Below are 15,920 nucleotides of genomic sequence, written 5' to 3' on the forward strand. Positions count from 1 at the left end.
CTCTCTGTTTGTTTAGGATAGAAGCTGCAATATTAGTTTGGTGTGACATCACTTTCTGCCTGAGTCTCTCCCTGCTCACTCATAGCTCTGGGCTCAGATTACAGCAGAGAAGGGGGGGGAAGAGGAGCAAACTGAGCATGCTCACGTCCGGGGCAAGGAGGTATAAGCTGAAGGCAGGAAGTCTGATATAGAAGCCCATGTGTACACAATAGAAGGAAAGAAATTCTGTGTTTTTTTTGACAGGGGACTCAGAGCAGCATTACTTTGAAGGTTTAATGGTATATTTAGGTGGACCTTTCTGATAAGGCTTACTTAGTTTTATCTTTCTTTCTCTTTTACACCCTTCTCACATGGTCATCCACAGAAAATGTCTTTACCACTGTCAGTAATTTGCACCCAAAACCGAATTACCTGCACTATAGAAAAAGCATAAAATTGACACCCAAGTTTTCTGAAGAAGGGAATACAGTAGGGGGCATGGAAGAGGCAAAATGGGGACAGAGCCCTGAATTAATACCCCCTCTCCCAGTCACCAATAGTTAAAGGCTGTTCACTTGCTGTAAGAAAATGTCTGATGAATCCTAACATACGTCCCTCACTAAAATGCATTGAATATTACCCTAAATATTCAGATTCTGTAGAGCAGGGAGTATGGTCAGTGGTGGAGACAGGGCAGGGCTGGGTTTGGAGCAAAAGAGGGATGGCACAGCCACAAAATATCTATATATATCTATAAATATCTATATATATCCAATGGAATAGTATATAATGGAAGGTTTGGGGAGGCTAAATCACAGCAAACATGCAAGGATGGATTCCTACTTAGATTTAGCATGAACTTCATAAAAAAATCCTGCCTTTACTTAAGGGCCTGGAATGTTGTGGGAGGCCAGTACCCCCTGTATCTAGCTGACATAGCTGACATAGCTGATATAGCTGGAGGGGGATAACACTATGTCAAACAGTGAGTTGTTTGAGGAAAAGGTCTCGTCTTACTGTTGGGCAATTTGATCATATAAAGGCAGGATTCAGTGTAAGCATGGACTGTCTGCTATTTTTAAAATTGCCTACTAGTGATGAGCAAAATTTTTCACCAAGTTTTCTAGAAAATGATGCCCATAGACTCTAATGGGTGAAAAAATTTAGCGCTTAAAATACATTCAGATTCTGTCTCTCTCTCCGTCTCTCACACACACAGTTAGCGCATGTATCACCGAAGCCTTAGGGACACCTGTCCCACAGGGATGAAAGAGCAGAGACCACTTAAGCACTCCCCCCCCCCTCTTTCTCTGCCAAGCCCAAGCTTCTGCTGTACATTCCTCCTACCTAAACCTATACCTAAATGCACAGTTCCCTAACACTGGTGGACAATCGCATCAGAGGGGCTCTATCCCCTACCAACTTACTCCTTGTTGGGACAACAGGCTATCTGTGCTCTCTAGCCCTCTCTATCATTCACTTCTGGCAAATTTACTAAAGGGAAAAGTGGGTAACGCTAGTGAAAATTCGCCAGCGTGACGTCATTTTGCCACTTCACCGATTTACTAACGGGTGCTGGCATAAATTCGCTAGCGAAGTAGACATACTCTAGCGCTACTTCCCACCCTAACGCCAGGCGAAGTTGAGCTCTGGCGAAGGGACGTAACTACGCTAATTCACTTGCGGATTTTTCTGAACAATACCTCTTGTGCCAGACTTTACTTCACCAGCTCAGACCAGGCGAAGTGCAATAGAGTAGATAGGAGTACTGTATGTAAAAAAAAAAGTTGGCGTTTTTTTACTTTTTACTGGGTGATAGGCTGAAAAAGATTGAAATTTTTTTTGGGGTACCCTCCTTGCCCCTTACATTTGGCACCTAAACTATAAAGTGGGCACATGTGTAGGGCAATATAAGACCTCTATTTAATTTTATTAAGGTTCCCTGGCCTTGTGTAGTGTAATGTAGTTGCTGCAGCATACACGTCCATTGTACTTTAACTGCACGTCATATGCTAATTAGGCATCACTAGCGTAACTTCGGACTGCTTATCGTATTATCACTAGCGCAACTTCGCAACCGTTTGGTAACCTGTGCGCAACTTCAGATCTTCGTGAATTTGCGCAGCCCTGGCGAAACTACGCCTGGGGAAGCGCGCAAAGCCATCACTACCACATTTTCGGGCAATAGTCAATTTGCCCCTAGAGTGAACTTACTTGCCACTGCAATCCTCTAGCTAGCCTTGACGGTACTAACCTCCCCATAGGTCTGGCCACTTCGGTTTGGATACTGCCTCAAGATCTTCCTAGGCCAAAAGAGGAAGTGCCTCAGCAAGGACCTGCCTCAGCACCACCTGATATATATATATATATATATGTGTATGTGTGTGTGTGTGTGTGTGTATATATATATATATATATATATATATATATATATATATATATATATATATATATATATATATATATACTTGCAAGTGGTCGGTTCTATACCCACCTCAAGACCTACACATTTGGCAATGCCTAATGTCATTAGGTTCACCCCCCTTTTGCTAACCTTATTTTAATATTTCCTGGACCTACCATAATATTTTTTAACAGTTTTCATTAAAAGTTACGTTTTATTGTATTTTGGTTCCTCGAGACATCAGATTTTTTTGATGGGGCGGTGCAATCTTTAGGGTTATCTTTTGCTTTATTTTGTTCATATTTATTTATAACCTTTAGAATAGTGATGGGCGAAACTCTCCCGTTTCGCCAAAAAGTTTTAGAATTTCCCTCAAAATTCGTGAAATGGCGAAAAAATCAAGAAAAATTTGTGAAATTCTGACATTTTCATGAAAAATTTGTGAAATTCGGACGTTTTCATGCAAAATCGAGCAATTTGAACCATTTCACGAAAAAATCAAGCGTTTCGAACATTTTCCGAAAAAATTGTGAAAATCGGAAATTGCCGCAGGGTAATTTTCACTGGCGAATTTTATTTGCCTGTGGCGAAACACAGGAATTCGCCGCAAATTTGTGCCTGGGGAATTTATTCGCCGATCACTACTTTAGAAACAAGTGAATGTAAAATTGATGAAGGGGCTGTTCTAAGCACTTTTGGAATGTACATTCATGTTTTATTCTTTCTCATTCCAAGATATTAAGGGATACATGTACTGTTAATATGAATGCATTTTGTTACAACAGAAAAAAGAAAGAGGATGCTTTGATGATCTTCTGCTTAGGAATAAAATGAAAACCCGTTCTCAAATCTTTCCTAAGCAAAAGAACATCTGAGCTGCCTCTTTCATTCTCCTGACAACTTCCTTGACTACTTTGTGGTCAGAATGGTCAGAAACTGACCAGTAGGTGTTGTAACAAAATGCATTCATATTAACAGTACATGCATCCCTTAATATCTTGGAATGACAAAAAACAAATAATAAATGTACATTGGAAAAGTGCTTAGAATAGCCCCCTTGTTAATTTTACATTCACTTATTTTATAGGTTTACTTATCCTTTAAAGGGCAATTTCAGTTTCATTAGCAAAATTGTTATAACACATAAAACATGGCCCTAAAACTCCCAGAAATGTGTTTCATAACATGCCAAATTTTGTAAAATGGACATAGTAATTAGGGGGCGTGGTCATAAAATGGGCGTGGCCAACAATTGCCTAATGTTTTTGTTCCTCTTTACATTTTTCAAATCTTGAGAGGTATGTAGCTGGTAAAACACTTGCCAAGGTGAGGGCTGCCCAATACCAGAACAAGTGCCAAGCATCCTGGTCTCGGCTCGGTTTCACCAGTAGTGTGACCACCGTTGGGCTTCGGGAGGAGCCCTCAGCTTACTTGGGTGCCACCTGGACTTAACGGGAGGTGCAAGGCGAAAATGTTCTGGCTGGCAAAGGGGCACGGCTGTTAGCAGAGTCTTTTGGGCCGAAGGTCACAGTACAAATGGAGAAGGCAAGAGAATCGTCAGACAGGCTGGGTTGAGGCAGGCAGATATCAAGAATCGTCAGGCAGGCAAGGGTCAAAACCGGGTAATCAAACAGATGGGATCAGGAAGAAAGAGTAGTCGAGATGCAGGCAAAGGTCAGAGTTCGGATCTCAGAATAGTCAGGAACAGGCAGGGATCAAAACCGGAAATCACAGACAAAGTTTACAGGAACAGACAGCACAAGGCTTCAGGAACCACTAGAATCAAGATTCTATCATGGGCATCAGTCAGCAGTCAGAATGGTCCTTTTATAGGGGAAGAATTCCACGCCCAAGAACGCGCGTTTTCACGCCAAAGCGCGCAATCACGCCAGTGTGCCTGCGCCTTTAGGAGGCGCGCCGCGTGCGCCCTAAGCACACTAATGGCGTCGGGAGGAGGAAGGAGAAGGAGCGCGGCGGCGTGGCGGCCGTCCACACCGCCGCACCACTAGACCACCAGGTATTTTTATTACAGCTGCTATAACCGATTTACCAAAAATGTAGCTTGTGATTTTCTAAGATTGCATTTCTGATAGGAGGAGAAAAATTCTATATTTTTCCCAGCAACATTGCCATTTGGTTCACCGGAGTTACCTTGTGTCAACTTAACTTTGATAAGAGTATTAAGGCCACATTAAACCTGCTTTCATTGTGAGCATGTTCTTTCAAGGAATAAAAAAATCACCAGTTCTTAGTGGTCCACACAAGTCTTGCAGATGAACTAAGGGACAAATTGTATCCATTCTCATTCACAGCTTTACATCTCCAATTGCTCACAATCTCAATAGTGTTATAAGCAGTTATCCCTGTCATCAGCCAAATGGGACTGGGCCAACCACTCCCATTCCTTATATGACTTCCAGGGAAATCTCTTTTCCTCCAAATTGATACTGAGGGACACCTTCTTCCAGAACCTTCCACCAAGGGCATTAGCCAGCCCACATTGCCATCTAGTGGCTGAAATTGATAACAATAAACTAAGAAAAAAAATTTGTATATTGTACCTGACTGTTTTTATATAGTTACATCCCCATTGCTAGCTAGAAACAAGCATACACTTAGGGGTATATTTATTATGTTGTGTAAATAACAGCAGGATAAGCACCATACATTGCCAGGCTTTGATGTGTTAAAAACATTTTAGGGGCATATTTATACTACTGTATGTAAAACTAAATTAACGTAAAAAATGGTGTGAAAAGCTGTGTAAAACAAATGGTGATGGTGTGTGTAATTGAACACCGTGAGAACACCTGATTTGACACCACTTACAAAGTCACATAGGAAAAAAACACATTAAAATTTTACACCTTTTTTTACACAACGGAGCATGGCGATGTGTGGTGTATTATCCCACAGTTTTTTACACAGAGTAATAAATATGCCCCTTAGAGTGACTTTCTCTGGAAGCACTGTAAAATAACAGCGTCAAATCCGGCGTCCGCATGGTGTAAAATTTCACACACTTATATAATAATTTTGCCATTTTTTATATAATAATTTTGCCATTATAATTTTGCCATTTATTTCACACAGCTTATTACAGAATTTAGTTTTACAGGACAAAATAAACATACCTCTTAGAGGACACATATGTTAGACACCCCCAGTGAGTAGCAATTTGCCTGTCCTTTAGGCCCACTATGAGACGTATCACAAAAGCTACTAATATTATAGGCAGAACAAATGTATTTCATTTCTTTTTTTTAATTTATTATTGTGTTCACTTTTTGCTCTGGTGTGTACTGCCTCTTTAAAAATATATGGCTTTTTCCAACCTTTGTAAAGTCTTAAAATAATCAATTATAAATCTTCTCCTTAAAAAGGGAACAATATACTGTAGAGATGAGCAAATTGATGTGCATAATACAAGGGGATTCACGATGCACAGATTGATTTGCTACTGTTTTACCACCATTCATATTGATTTTTACCTTCCTGGAAAACCACTAACCCAAAGAGAATGAATCAAAGCAAACTGCAATCCATTTGTCTTCTTCCAAGAACAGGGAAACATAAAATATGGCCACCAGTATAGTTGGTTATAAAGCAGATAAATACATACATAGCAGCTACAATGAAGAATAGGTGTGGGAAATGTTATCCAGAATGCTTGCTACCTGGGGTTTTCTAGATAAGGGGTATTTCCATAATTTGAATCTCCATACATGGGGAGGCCCATTAAACTCTGAATTTATCTCAATATTTTCTGAAAACAACTCTGACCAAATCCGCACATATTTTTTCTCCTTATTTATTAATACACTTTCCCGAAAATTTTGTTTGCGGGAAAAAAACATAAAAAAATTCCGATTTTCCACCCCGAAAAACTTCTGATTTTTGCTTGAAAAACACAACATTTTCATATTATTGCATGAAACACAGAGTAGATCAAAATAGCTTTGGTACTTCTCCCATTGACTTATATGCAACCTCTGCAGGTCTGAGATGCCGGATTTTTGGATTTGATTTTTCCATTCTCAGGGTATAATAAATCTTCACAAAATTGTGGGGTTTTTTTCCACTAAAAATTCAGATTTTATAGTAACATAAACACACATTTTTCGGGGTTTTTGCCATTCAGAGTTTAGTAAATAACCTCCAATGTCTACTTAAAAATCATTGAAGCATTAATTAAACCCAGTAGGATGTTTTACCTCCAATAAGGATACATTATATCTTAGGATCAAGTACAAGGTACTGTTTTATTATTATAAATCAGTTTTAAAAATGTAAATTATTTGATTAAAATGCAGTCTAAGGGAGATGGACTTCCCATTTGGATCTTTCTGGATAACAGATTTTGGGAAAACTATTGTCAGTGCCGCGCCAAGTTAACCGGGTGCCCTAGACAACCAGGCCAACTACATCAACCCCTACTCATGCGTGTGCAGAAAAGCATGTGTGCATTTGTAGAAGAGTGCACCGCCAAAGATGCGTAGCAGGTGTGGGGACATAAGGTCTGAACTAGGGAAGGCTGCAGAAGAGGTAAATGCCTGGTGGTAACCCTCTATCTTTGCACCCTAGGCATGTGCCTCTTCTGCCTACCCCTAGTTCAGGCCCTGAGGATTGTATACTGTATATGTTACTGAATTCAATTGGAATTCCCGGGGTGTTGGGGTGGGAAAGTCAATATATTTGTTATGTTTCCAAGACATTGTCAGAGAAGTTAATGTTATTTTGTAGGGCAATTGATGTATTTACAATATGCACTGGCCCCAATTTACTGTGATATCTGCCATAGAATTTACAACAAATCTGTATGTTTCCTACTCCAACTCCGCAGGCGGAGCTCAGCCAATTCCAACAAAACAGCCAGTCTCCATGTAGGATGTGCAGTGAAGCTGTTATGTATCTAGTTACATGCTGTGCCACTAAGTGAATCACATAGAATTACTGCTAATGTTGATGAGAAAATTGTTCTTTTCTCAGAAATAATGCTTTTTTAGCCTCTGGTGTTATTTAATGAAATTAATTATCAAGAACCTACACAACGAATGTAAAGACATGACATGATCTATTCCCTATAAAATCTGATCTGGTAAAATGGAGCATATGCTAATGTATTTTGCAGCACCTAATGTAACGTCTCCTAGAGCAGATACAAAACTTGCCAATATACTCCCGTGCAGGTTTTTAGACAATGGCAATTCAAGTCAATCCTAATGATTATTACTCTCTATTCATTGCTGATCCAACTAATTTTCTTTAGGTCTTGGAGACAAACCACTGAGCAATATGTTGAATAGAGATTGGTATGTGCAACATTGTTTGTAAAATACAACAGGGCTCCTCACCACCTAATAACTAAATAATATGGCAAATAATCTGCAAAGTCTAATTCATGCAGAAGAAATCTGAAGCTGGTTTCACAAGGAGCATAATGGTCGGCCATTCGGATGTGTTGGTTCTGTGGGGGGCAGGTAGGGGGAAACTGGTCTCTTGAATATACAATACATGTGCATTCCAGAAAATTCCTACTGTACCTCTCAGTGCAAGTGGGAGGTCATCAGGCAACAGGATTTCACAGGGCTCATGTCACTATCCTGTAACCTAATCATCATATTGCATTGATTTTCGCTTTTATTAGATCAGGATAAAGAAGTTATGGACCTGATGTATAACATGATAAATACCTACAGTGCTATATATATAAACCAAGTCAGAATCTCCTTCAGTACTGACATCAGCAAGAATGCAACTGGGTACATACAATCCAAACACTTGAAAAACTAAAAATAAACAACAGGTTTCTTTAATACCAGGTACCTTCAGCTGTGTCACTTCCAGTGTTATTGTCGCCATGATAATGTGGGCTGTCCTGTAGGTGCATGTGACATAAGAGAAACTGAAGAAACTGACAGCATCATAAACCAAATGAAAATAGAAACACCAGCTGTAAAACACTGGTCTAAAACATTGTTCTCAGACAGTAAACCATTGGTGCTAAAATTAAATTTTTCATCAAAAATAAAAAAAGAAAGATCTGAGAATTTAAATTTATGAAAATAAGTATGAACGTATGCCTTGGCTTTATGTCTTTTAATGATGCATAGTCCTGTTGCCACCTCCACCAAGGTAATTTAACACTATAGATTGGCCATTGACTAAGGTTTCCATCTGTACCGTTTCCCGGGGACCACCCCATTTCAAGACCTTGGCCCCCATGGAAAATCTACTCCGTAAAACGTCCCCACCAGCTGCCACTTACATAAAAAGTCCTCATGTATGTCTTTCATAAACCCCATCTGAACACTGCTATGATTGCATGCATACATACACATCAGTCAAATAAGGGCTTCATGATCTGTGCATTCCAATTGGCTTACATTTTGGATGGATTTTAAATGGTTGTCAATATCAGAGCGGTGCTGCAGCTATGACTCAAGTGGTACCTTTGCTCACTCACAGGAGATTATGTATAGTTCCCCTAGGTTGGTCTCTTTAGAAAAAGCATTGCTTCTACATAATCTAACTGCAGGAGTGGTTTCATTTATAAATCATGAATTGCAGTGGAGATGGTGATTGAACAATCGACTGGCAAGTAAACTTAGTTTGATGGCAGTCTTTTTCTTTTGCCTGCCCTCTGTGTGCAGGGATTGTGTGATAATATGGAGAAAGGACATGCATGGGCCCTGGAGGAGGGAACAGGGAGCTGTCTGTATTGAAAATATTTTGCTTCCACAATATTAGAATGTCCTAGTCTCAATCAGTCTCAGCCACGTCTCAGAAGTTCATATTGAAAGAGTTCAGAGTAGCTTTTTAAAGGCACACTGAAACTCTCCTGATAAATGTGCAAAATATCACCATGCCTTTAAAATGGAAATAGTATTCTATCCAGTAGAAACATTGTGCTGTCTCCCATCTCAATAGGTTATCTAAAATAGGATTTATTATATACTTTTAATTACTACAACATTGCCTTAACAAAATACAACTAGTAGACATAACCCTATGACTCCTTTATCTATTTGAATACAGCGATGACTGCTGATATTCTATTACAATGATTGCTGATAAAATAGTATTACATTATTATATAACAAATCAAATTCAACAGTGTAGAAAAGTCTTTTTTTAAACAATTTTTCATTAGCAGATTTCAATTCAAGTTTCAAAACTGGTAAACAGACAAAGAGAAATGACAGGTGTCAACCCATGTTCTCTAATTCTAGTAACACTCTGATTTGCTCTGACACAAGAAATAATTTTCTGCTGAAATATGGTAATAGATCTTCCTATGCAGATATAACAATATGCATATTTTCCATAAATTCCTCTGTCTGTAAGACTGAAGTGTTTGAGTAAATATAAATGCATTGCTGTATCCAATAATGTCAGATCTCAGATATAATGAACTACAAAAATTTGATGAAAGCGCATTGATAATGTTTTGTTGTGTGTGTGGGTAAAATAATTATTATAGCGAATTTCTGTTGAGCAGGCAGTTAATAAGGAAATCTTCCACCAGGCAGATAAAAGCAAGTGAAGACTTTATTCATGTCATAGATAAGCAGCCTTATGCGCTTCATGTTACGCTTGACACAGGTTATTTATCAAGTTCCGAAAAAGTTCTCAGAATTTTCTGAAAACTATTTCGACCAAATCCACATGGACTTTTCTCCCCTATTTCTCAATAAATTTTCACAAATTTTTCTTGTGCAGAAAAAGTCATGATAAAATCAAAAAAAATCTGAAACCTACATTTTTGCATTCAAAACCAGGATTTTTGGTCAAAAGCTAAAATTTTTTTGGAAACCCATCGCTACTCAGAAAATCTTCCAATTCTTAATGGGACATCTGCCATTGACTCTACTTGCCAGGTCAGACTTGTAACACCATCAGAATATTCTGAAAAAAATCTATTTTTTTTTCTCCGAAAAATTGGTATTTTCCCCTTTCCAACCAGAAAATTTCAAAGCTTAATAAATAACCCCCTCAGTCATTAAAAAAAAATAATAATTTGCAGATTAGCTGCTTGCTGAATACAGAACCAACCTTTAATATAGTTATTGCAGAAAATCATTCTCTGACCTGATAATTATGTTACCTCGGTAATCTGATAATATGCATGTTTTTGTACTTATTTAAAGACCAGATGGCTAATTTACGATGAGGGCCAGTGAATTGAATTAGGCACAGAGCATAATGATTTTGTGTAAACTGTTACATCTGTTTATATATGCAGTGCTTGGTGTTGATTCTTACACCTGCCATTGGTACAGGCACAGGTTATTTTCTATATAGGACACATTATGTCTCCAGCACTTGTGTCTTTGCCTGTGTTAAATCAACATTCAAATGTTTTATACAGACACAACATGAACAATAGTGATGGGCGAATTTATTCGCCATGGCGGTGAATCGATGGAATTCGAAGTCAGCGAATAAATTCACAAAACCCCCGCAATAATTTGCCGGCGTCAAATATTTTTGGACGCCGGAGCATTTTCACCATTTCACGGGAAATTTGCGAATTTTTCAGCGAATCAAATCGCCCCAAATATGCCCATCACTAATGAACAACTGTTTTCAAAACTTCATGAAGCAGAATCTTGTTGAGGTTGTAGGCTAGGTACAAAAAAAAAGTATCAGCACTCAAGAACTGCAGTCAAAACAGTCCAGAAATCTAAAATTTTACAGGTCACAACACCTGTGTGTCTGGAGGCGGCAGCCCCAGGAGGCCCTGGACCCCAGGCTGTTCACAGTCAGATGTCTAAGAAACAGAAAACAATTTCTGTGGGAGTAAAGAATGGCTGAAGAGACTTTTTTTAAAAAAAGAAATCTACTACAAAATGTAAGACGCAGAGGGTAAAAAATAGAGTTATATTTTTTATATGCTACCATGCAATTCTTTTCTTAACAGAACATAGGCCCAATGCAACTGTCCATCAGTAAGTGATAATCACCTTGTAGGAAACTTAGACGGCAGACACTGAACAGGACACATGCAGTGCTCGTGAGAAATAATTTAAAGCTGAACTTGATTTAATTTTATTTAATTTTTGCAATTAACAAATTTAAAAATAAAACACTGCTTTAAAAAGTGTATATATATATATATATATATATATATATATATATATATATATATATATATATATATATATATATATATATATATATATATATATATATATATATATATATAGATACATCGAGTGGAACGCACAACCATAAGTAGTAAGAAGCCTGGGTGCCAATGCGATATCAGGTTCAGTTCTATAAACATACAGGTGACGGCACTCCCAGAAGAACAAAGGTTGAAATAGGCAATGTTGCTAATAAAATAAGGTTTATTAGATCCGACGTTTCGGTTCTTATACTAGAGCCTTCCTCAGGGTTTGTTCCCTGAGGAAGGTTCTAGTATAAGAACCGAAACGTCGGATCTAATAAACCTTATTTTATTAGCAACATTGCCTATTTCAACCTTTGTTCTTCTGGGAGTGCCGTCACCTGTATATATATATATATATATATATATATATATATATATATATATATATATATATATATATATATATATATATATATATATATATATATACATATATATATATATATATATATATATATATATATATATATATATATATATTTCTTAAATTGTTTTAAATAAGCATGCAACAGTTCTCGTTTCTATATTCTGTTTATATATTCCTCTTTGTTTCTCTTTGTGCTCTAGTAGAATATCAATTTTCAGTCTATTAGAAACATTGAATTGAGTTGTCTTTTCTGATGTTATCAGCAAATGTTATTTGTTATGTTCATGATTGTATAGTGTAGGTCTGACTTCAGGATGGGGGAGAGCCTTTATCCTATTTTTTAAAGAAACCCATACTAGTGATTCATACTAAATAAATACATGTACATATCCATCCTTAAAGGGATCCTGTCATCAGAAAACATGTTTTTTTTCAAAACGCATCAGTTAATAGTGCTGCTCCAGCAGACTTCTGCACTGAAATTCATTTCTCAAAAGAGCAAACAGATTTTTGTATATTCAATTTTGAAATCTGACATGGGGCTAGATATTTTGTCAATTTCCCAGCTGCCCCTGGTCATGTGACATGTGCCTGCACTTTAGGAGAGAAATGTTTTCTGGCAGGGTGCTGTTTTTCCTTCTCAATGTAACTGAATGTGTCTCAGTGGGACATGGGTTTTTACTATTGAGTGTTGTTCTTAGATCTACCAGGCAGTTGTTATTTTGTGTTAGGGAGCTGCTATCTGGTTACCTTCCCATTGTTCTTTTGTTTGGCTGCTGGGGGGAGAAAGGGAGGGGGGTGATATCACTCCAACTTGCAGTACAGCAGTAAAGAGTGATTGAAGTTTATCAGAGCACAAGTCACATGACTTGGGGCAGCTGGGAAATTGACAATATGTATAGCCCCATGTCAGATTTCAAAATTGAATATAAAAAAATCTGTTTGCTCTTTTGAGAAATGGATTTCAGTGCAGAATTCTGCTGGAGCAGCACTATTAACTGATTCATTTTGAAAAAAATGTTTTTTCCCATGACAGTATCCCTTTAATTTATTAGTAATGTGAGACAATAGATTACCTTTATTATAATATTCTCTTGGCTAAAATAACCACAATTATCCTAATATTTCTAGTGATTAATAAACTCAAGTATAATTCTACCTGTACCGAAGATAATGCTGTGTTATAAAAGTGTTATTAATTATTCAAATCCTCAATCTCATTATTATTCTACATAGAGGTAACACTGATATAACCATCCCCATTGTATCAATAGTCATATCTTTGTATCTGGTAATACTGACACAATTATCTTTTTTTCGGTAGGATTACAGACTGAATATCTTTTTACGTCAGAAGTGGAATGACCCTCGCCTTGCATACAGTGAATATCCAGATGATTCTTTAGATTTGGATCCATCTATGTTGGACTCTATTTGGAAACCTGATTTATTTTTTGCAAATGAAAAGGGGGCAAATTTTCATGAAGTCACTACAGACAACAAACTTTTAAGGATTTTCAAAGATGGAAATGTTCTGTATTCCATAAGGTACGGAAAAAATACATTTTAACAGTTGAACATACTGTATGTGTGAATGCACTTGTCAGGCCCGTGAGGCCACCAGGAATGATTAGTAGGGATGAAAGAAAGGGTTGAAAGAAAAGCAGCTCATTCATTATCAAATGGTGCCCTCAGTGGGTAAAAAAAATGTGTAGAATTAATTGATATGCTTTGCACTAACAGTTTTTGGAGACAGGGGTGCATATTAATATACTAGGGCTCTCTTTGTAAAACTCAGAAGTTGTATACAGTTATAAGAATGCCTTTTGGTGGGGTTACATTTTGGAAATAGCTGGTGCATGACAGAGAATTTAGAATTTTAATTACTATTTAAGATTGGATGAGTTTTAACTTTGTGCTTTCCAAATACTCTGGTAAAGCATTCTATTAATTTGTTATTGACCCAGTTTAAATGTTATGCTGTTCTTGTTCAATTCTTTTAGCCTCTACAACTCCTTCTGTTACTGATCTTTTAGATGATGCTTTGCTCTACTGTCAGCTAGTTCTAAGCTTTGTTGAGCTCTCCAGCAACTGGTAAAATATTACAAATTACAAAATGTTTCATTTTCTAAGGGGCCTATTTACTAAAATTCGTATTTCTATTTTTTAGGTCACAAAATGTTTTTCTCTCACAAAAAAAAGTCAGCAGGAATGGTGCTGATCCTTTTGTACCATTTTTAATCAATTATCCGAAAAAAACTTGAATTTTTAGAGGTTTTAGAGGTTTTTTTTCTCTTTGGTTTTCTCTGTTATTAGCTTTCATGGCATTCGTGGTTATAGAAAAATAGAGTTTAAAACCTCTAAAACCACTAAAATTCGACCTTTAATATAATTAACCAATTGTATACCAGAAATTTGTAATTGCTTTTTATTTTTTGGTTTTACTGGTTTTCTTTAAAAAAAAGTTAAATGTGAATTACTGATGGTACAGTAGCTTGTTGACCTTCCAAACTATTACAGATGCACTGTGGCAAACTAGAGTAAAGCTCAGGGGGCATTCTCTTAAGGAACTGAGGCTAAAACTGCTGCTGAGCAATGCTTTTACATTTATTTTTAGCAATATTTTAACAGAGATCTGGCTTGAGGATGTACATTTAGGACATGTCTGGTAATATCTATCAATAATAAATTGTCCCTTGTATTATCCCACAGGCCTTGGTTTGATTAAATGATACATGTATAACTGAGACGCATAAGTAGTAAATGTGGTTTGCCACCTGTCAAAAAAGTAAAATATTTTTATTGCACTTAGATGAAATCAAAGTTCATCATTAAGTCAAGTGCCTATAAAAAAACAACTGAAATCAGACATAATGTGTATTCTCACATTTTAGAAGGTAAAACATAAAGGCATCTGCTGTATCCTGTACCTACCCATCACTTAACTTGCTAGATAGATTTTTTTTCTCCAGTACAAGACCACACTCAGGAGGTGCTCTGTGTGTGAGCACTAAGGGCATCACTCCAGGTCTAGATAAATTACCTCTTGTAAATATATCCAGAAAACTATTTCTAAATAACCTGCTTTTAAAATTGAGATTTTTACATTTCATTCTGTCATTAATATTTTCATAATACAGCATAAGCTCAATACTTTATACTATGTTTTATTTGAATTTCAAAAGTAACATTTGCTTCTCATTTCAGGCTGACCCTAACTTTATCATGTCCAATGGATCTGAAAAATTTTCCAATGGATGTGCAGACCTGTATAATGCAACTAGAAAGCTGTAAGTGAAATGGAATTAAAATCTTATTTTAAATGCGTTTAACTAAGATGAGATATTTTTTTTAGACTGGTTATATCCCAGCATGTTAATGGAAAACTAGCTCTGAACATTGTAGTTTTCTGTATAACTATATCACAAAAAACAGCCTACATTTTAAACACTGTTTCATATAAATAAGGTCTTTTCACGATACATATACTTTTCCAGCAAATGTACCATTGTAAAATGCCATATAGAAACTTGACCTCTGGCTAGTATGTTCAACATACTAGGTTACATCAGCCAATGAAAGGACTAAGCTGTGTCTTTTACTCCCACACTTCTTCCTGTTTCAGTTAGAACCTGCATTATTTCCTGTCAGGTGATCAGTGAGTGACACACAGAGCATTACAAAATGGTGTACATATAAAATGTAGAAAAGGGACAATATTAAGGGAGTCATTTATCACAATCAGAATTTTTCTGATTTTTTGAAATAAAAAAGTCCAAGCAAACTAGAATCCACAATTTGACCTTATTTATTATTTAAAAAGCATGATTTAATCGGATCGGGGAAAAACTCAATAAAACCGAGCGAAAACCCGATTCATAACATTTTTTTGGAGTTTTTTTGCAGAATCAGGCAATTATTTTGGGCTTTCTTCCGAAAAGCACGAACTTATCTGATTTTTGCTTGAAAAGCCCGGGCTAATTCTCTCCGCAGAC

At 36.9% G+C, this 15,920-nt stretch overlaps 1 protein-coding gene across 1 annotated transcript in view; it reads left to right on the forward strand.

The window, feature by feature from the left end:
* The window catches only part of glra3.S (glycine receptor alpha 3 S homeolog), an 82,590-nt gene that overhangs the window by 44,870 nt on the left and 21,800 nt on the right, over positions 1 to 15,920 (forward strand). Inside the window, exons 4-5 of the mRNA XM_018243200.2 lie at positions 13,250 to 13,473; positions 15,133 to 15,215. Coding sequence (XP_018098689.1) covers positions 13,250 to 13,473; positions 15,133 to 15,215 — 307 coding nt within the window. The remainder of the gene's footprint in view (positions 1 to 13,249; positions 13,474 to 15,132; positions 15,216 to 15,920) is intronic.

The sequence above is a fragment of the Xenopus laevis genome, chromosome 1S, assembly GCF_017654675.1.
Source record: "Xenopus laevis strain J_2021 chromosome 1S, Xenopus_laevis_v10.1, whole genome shotgun sequence".
Lineage (NCBI taxonomy): Eukaryota > Metazoa > Chordata > Amphibia > Anura > Pipidae > Xenopus > Xenopus laevis.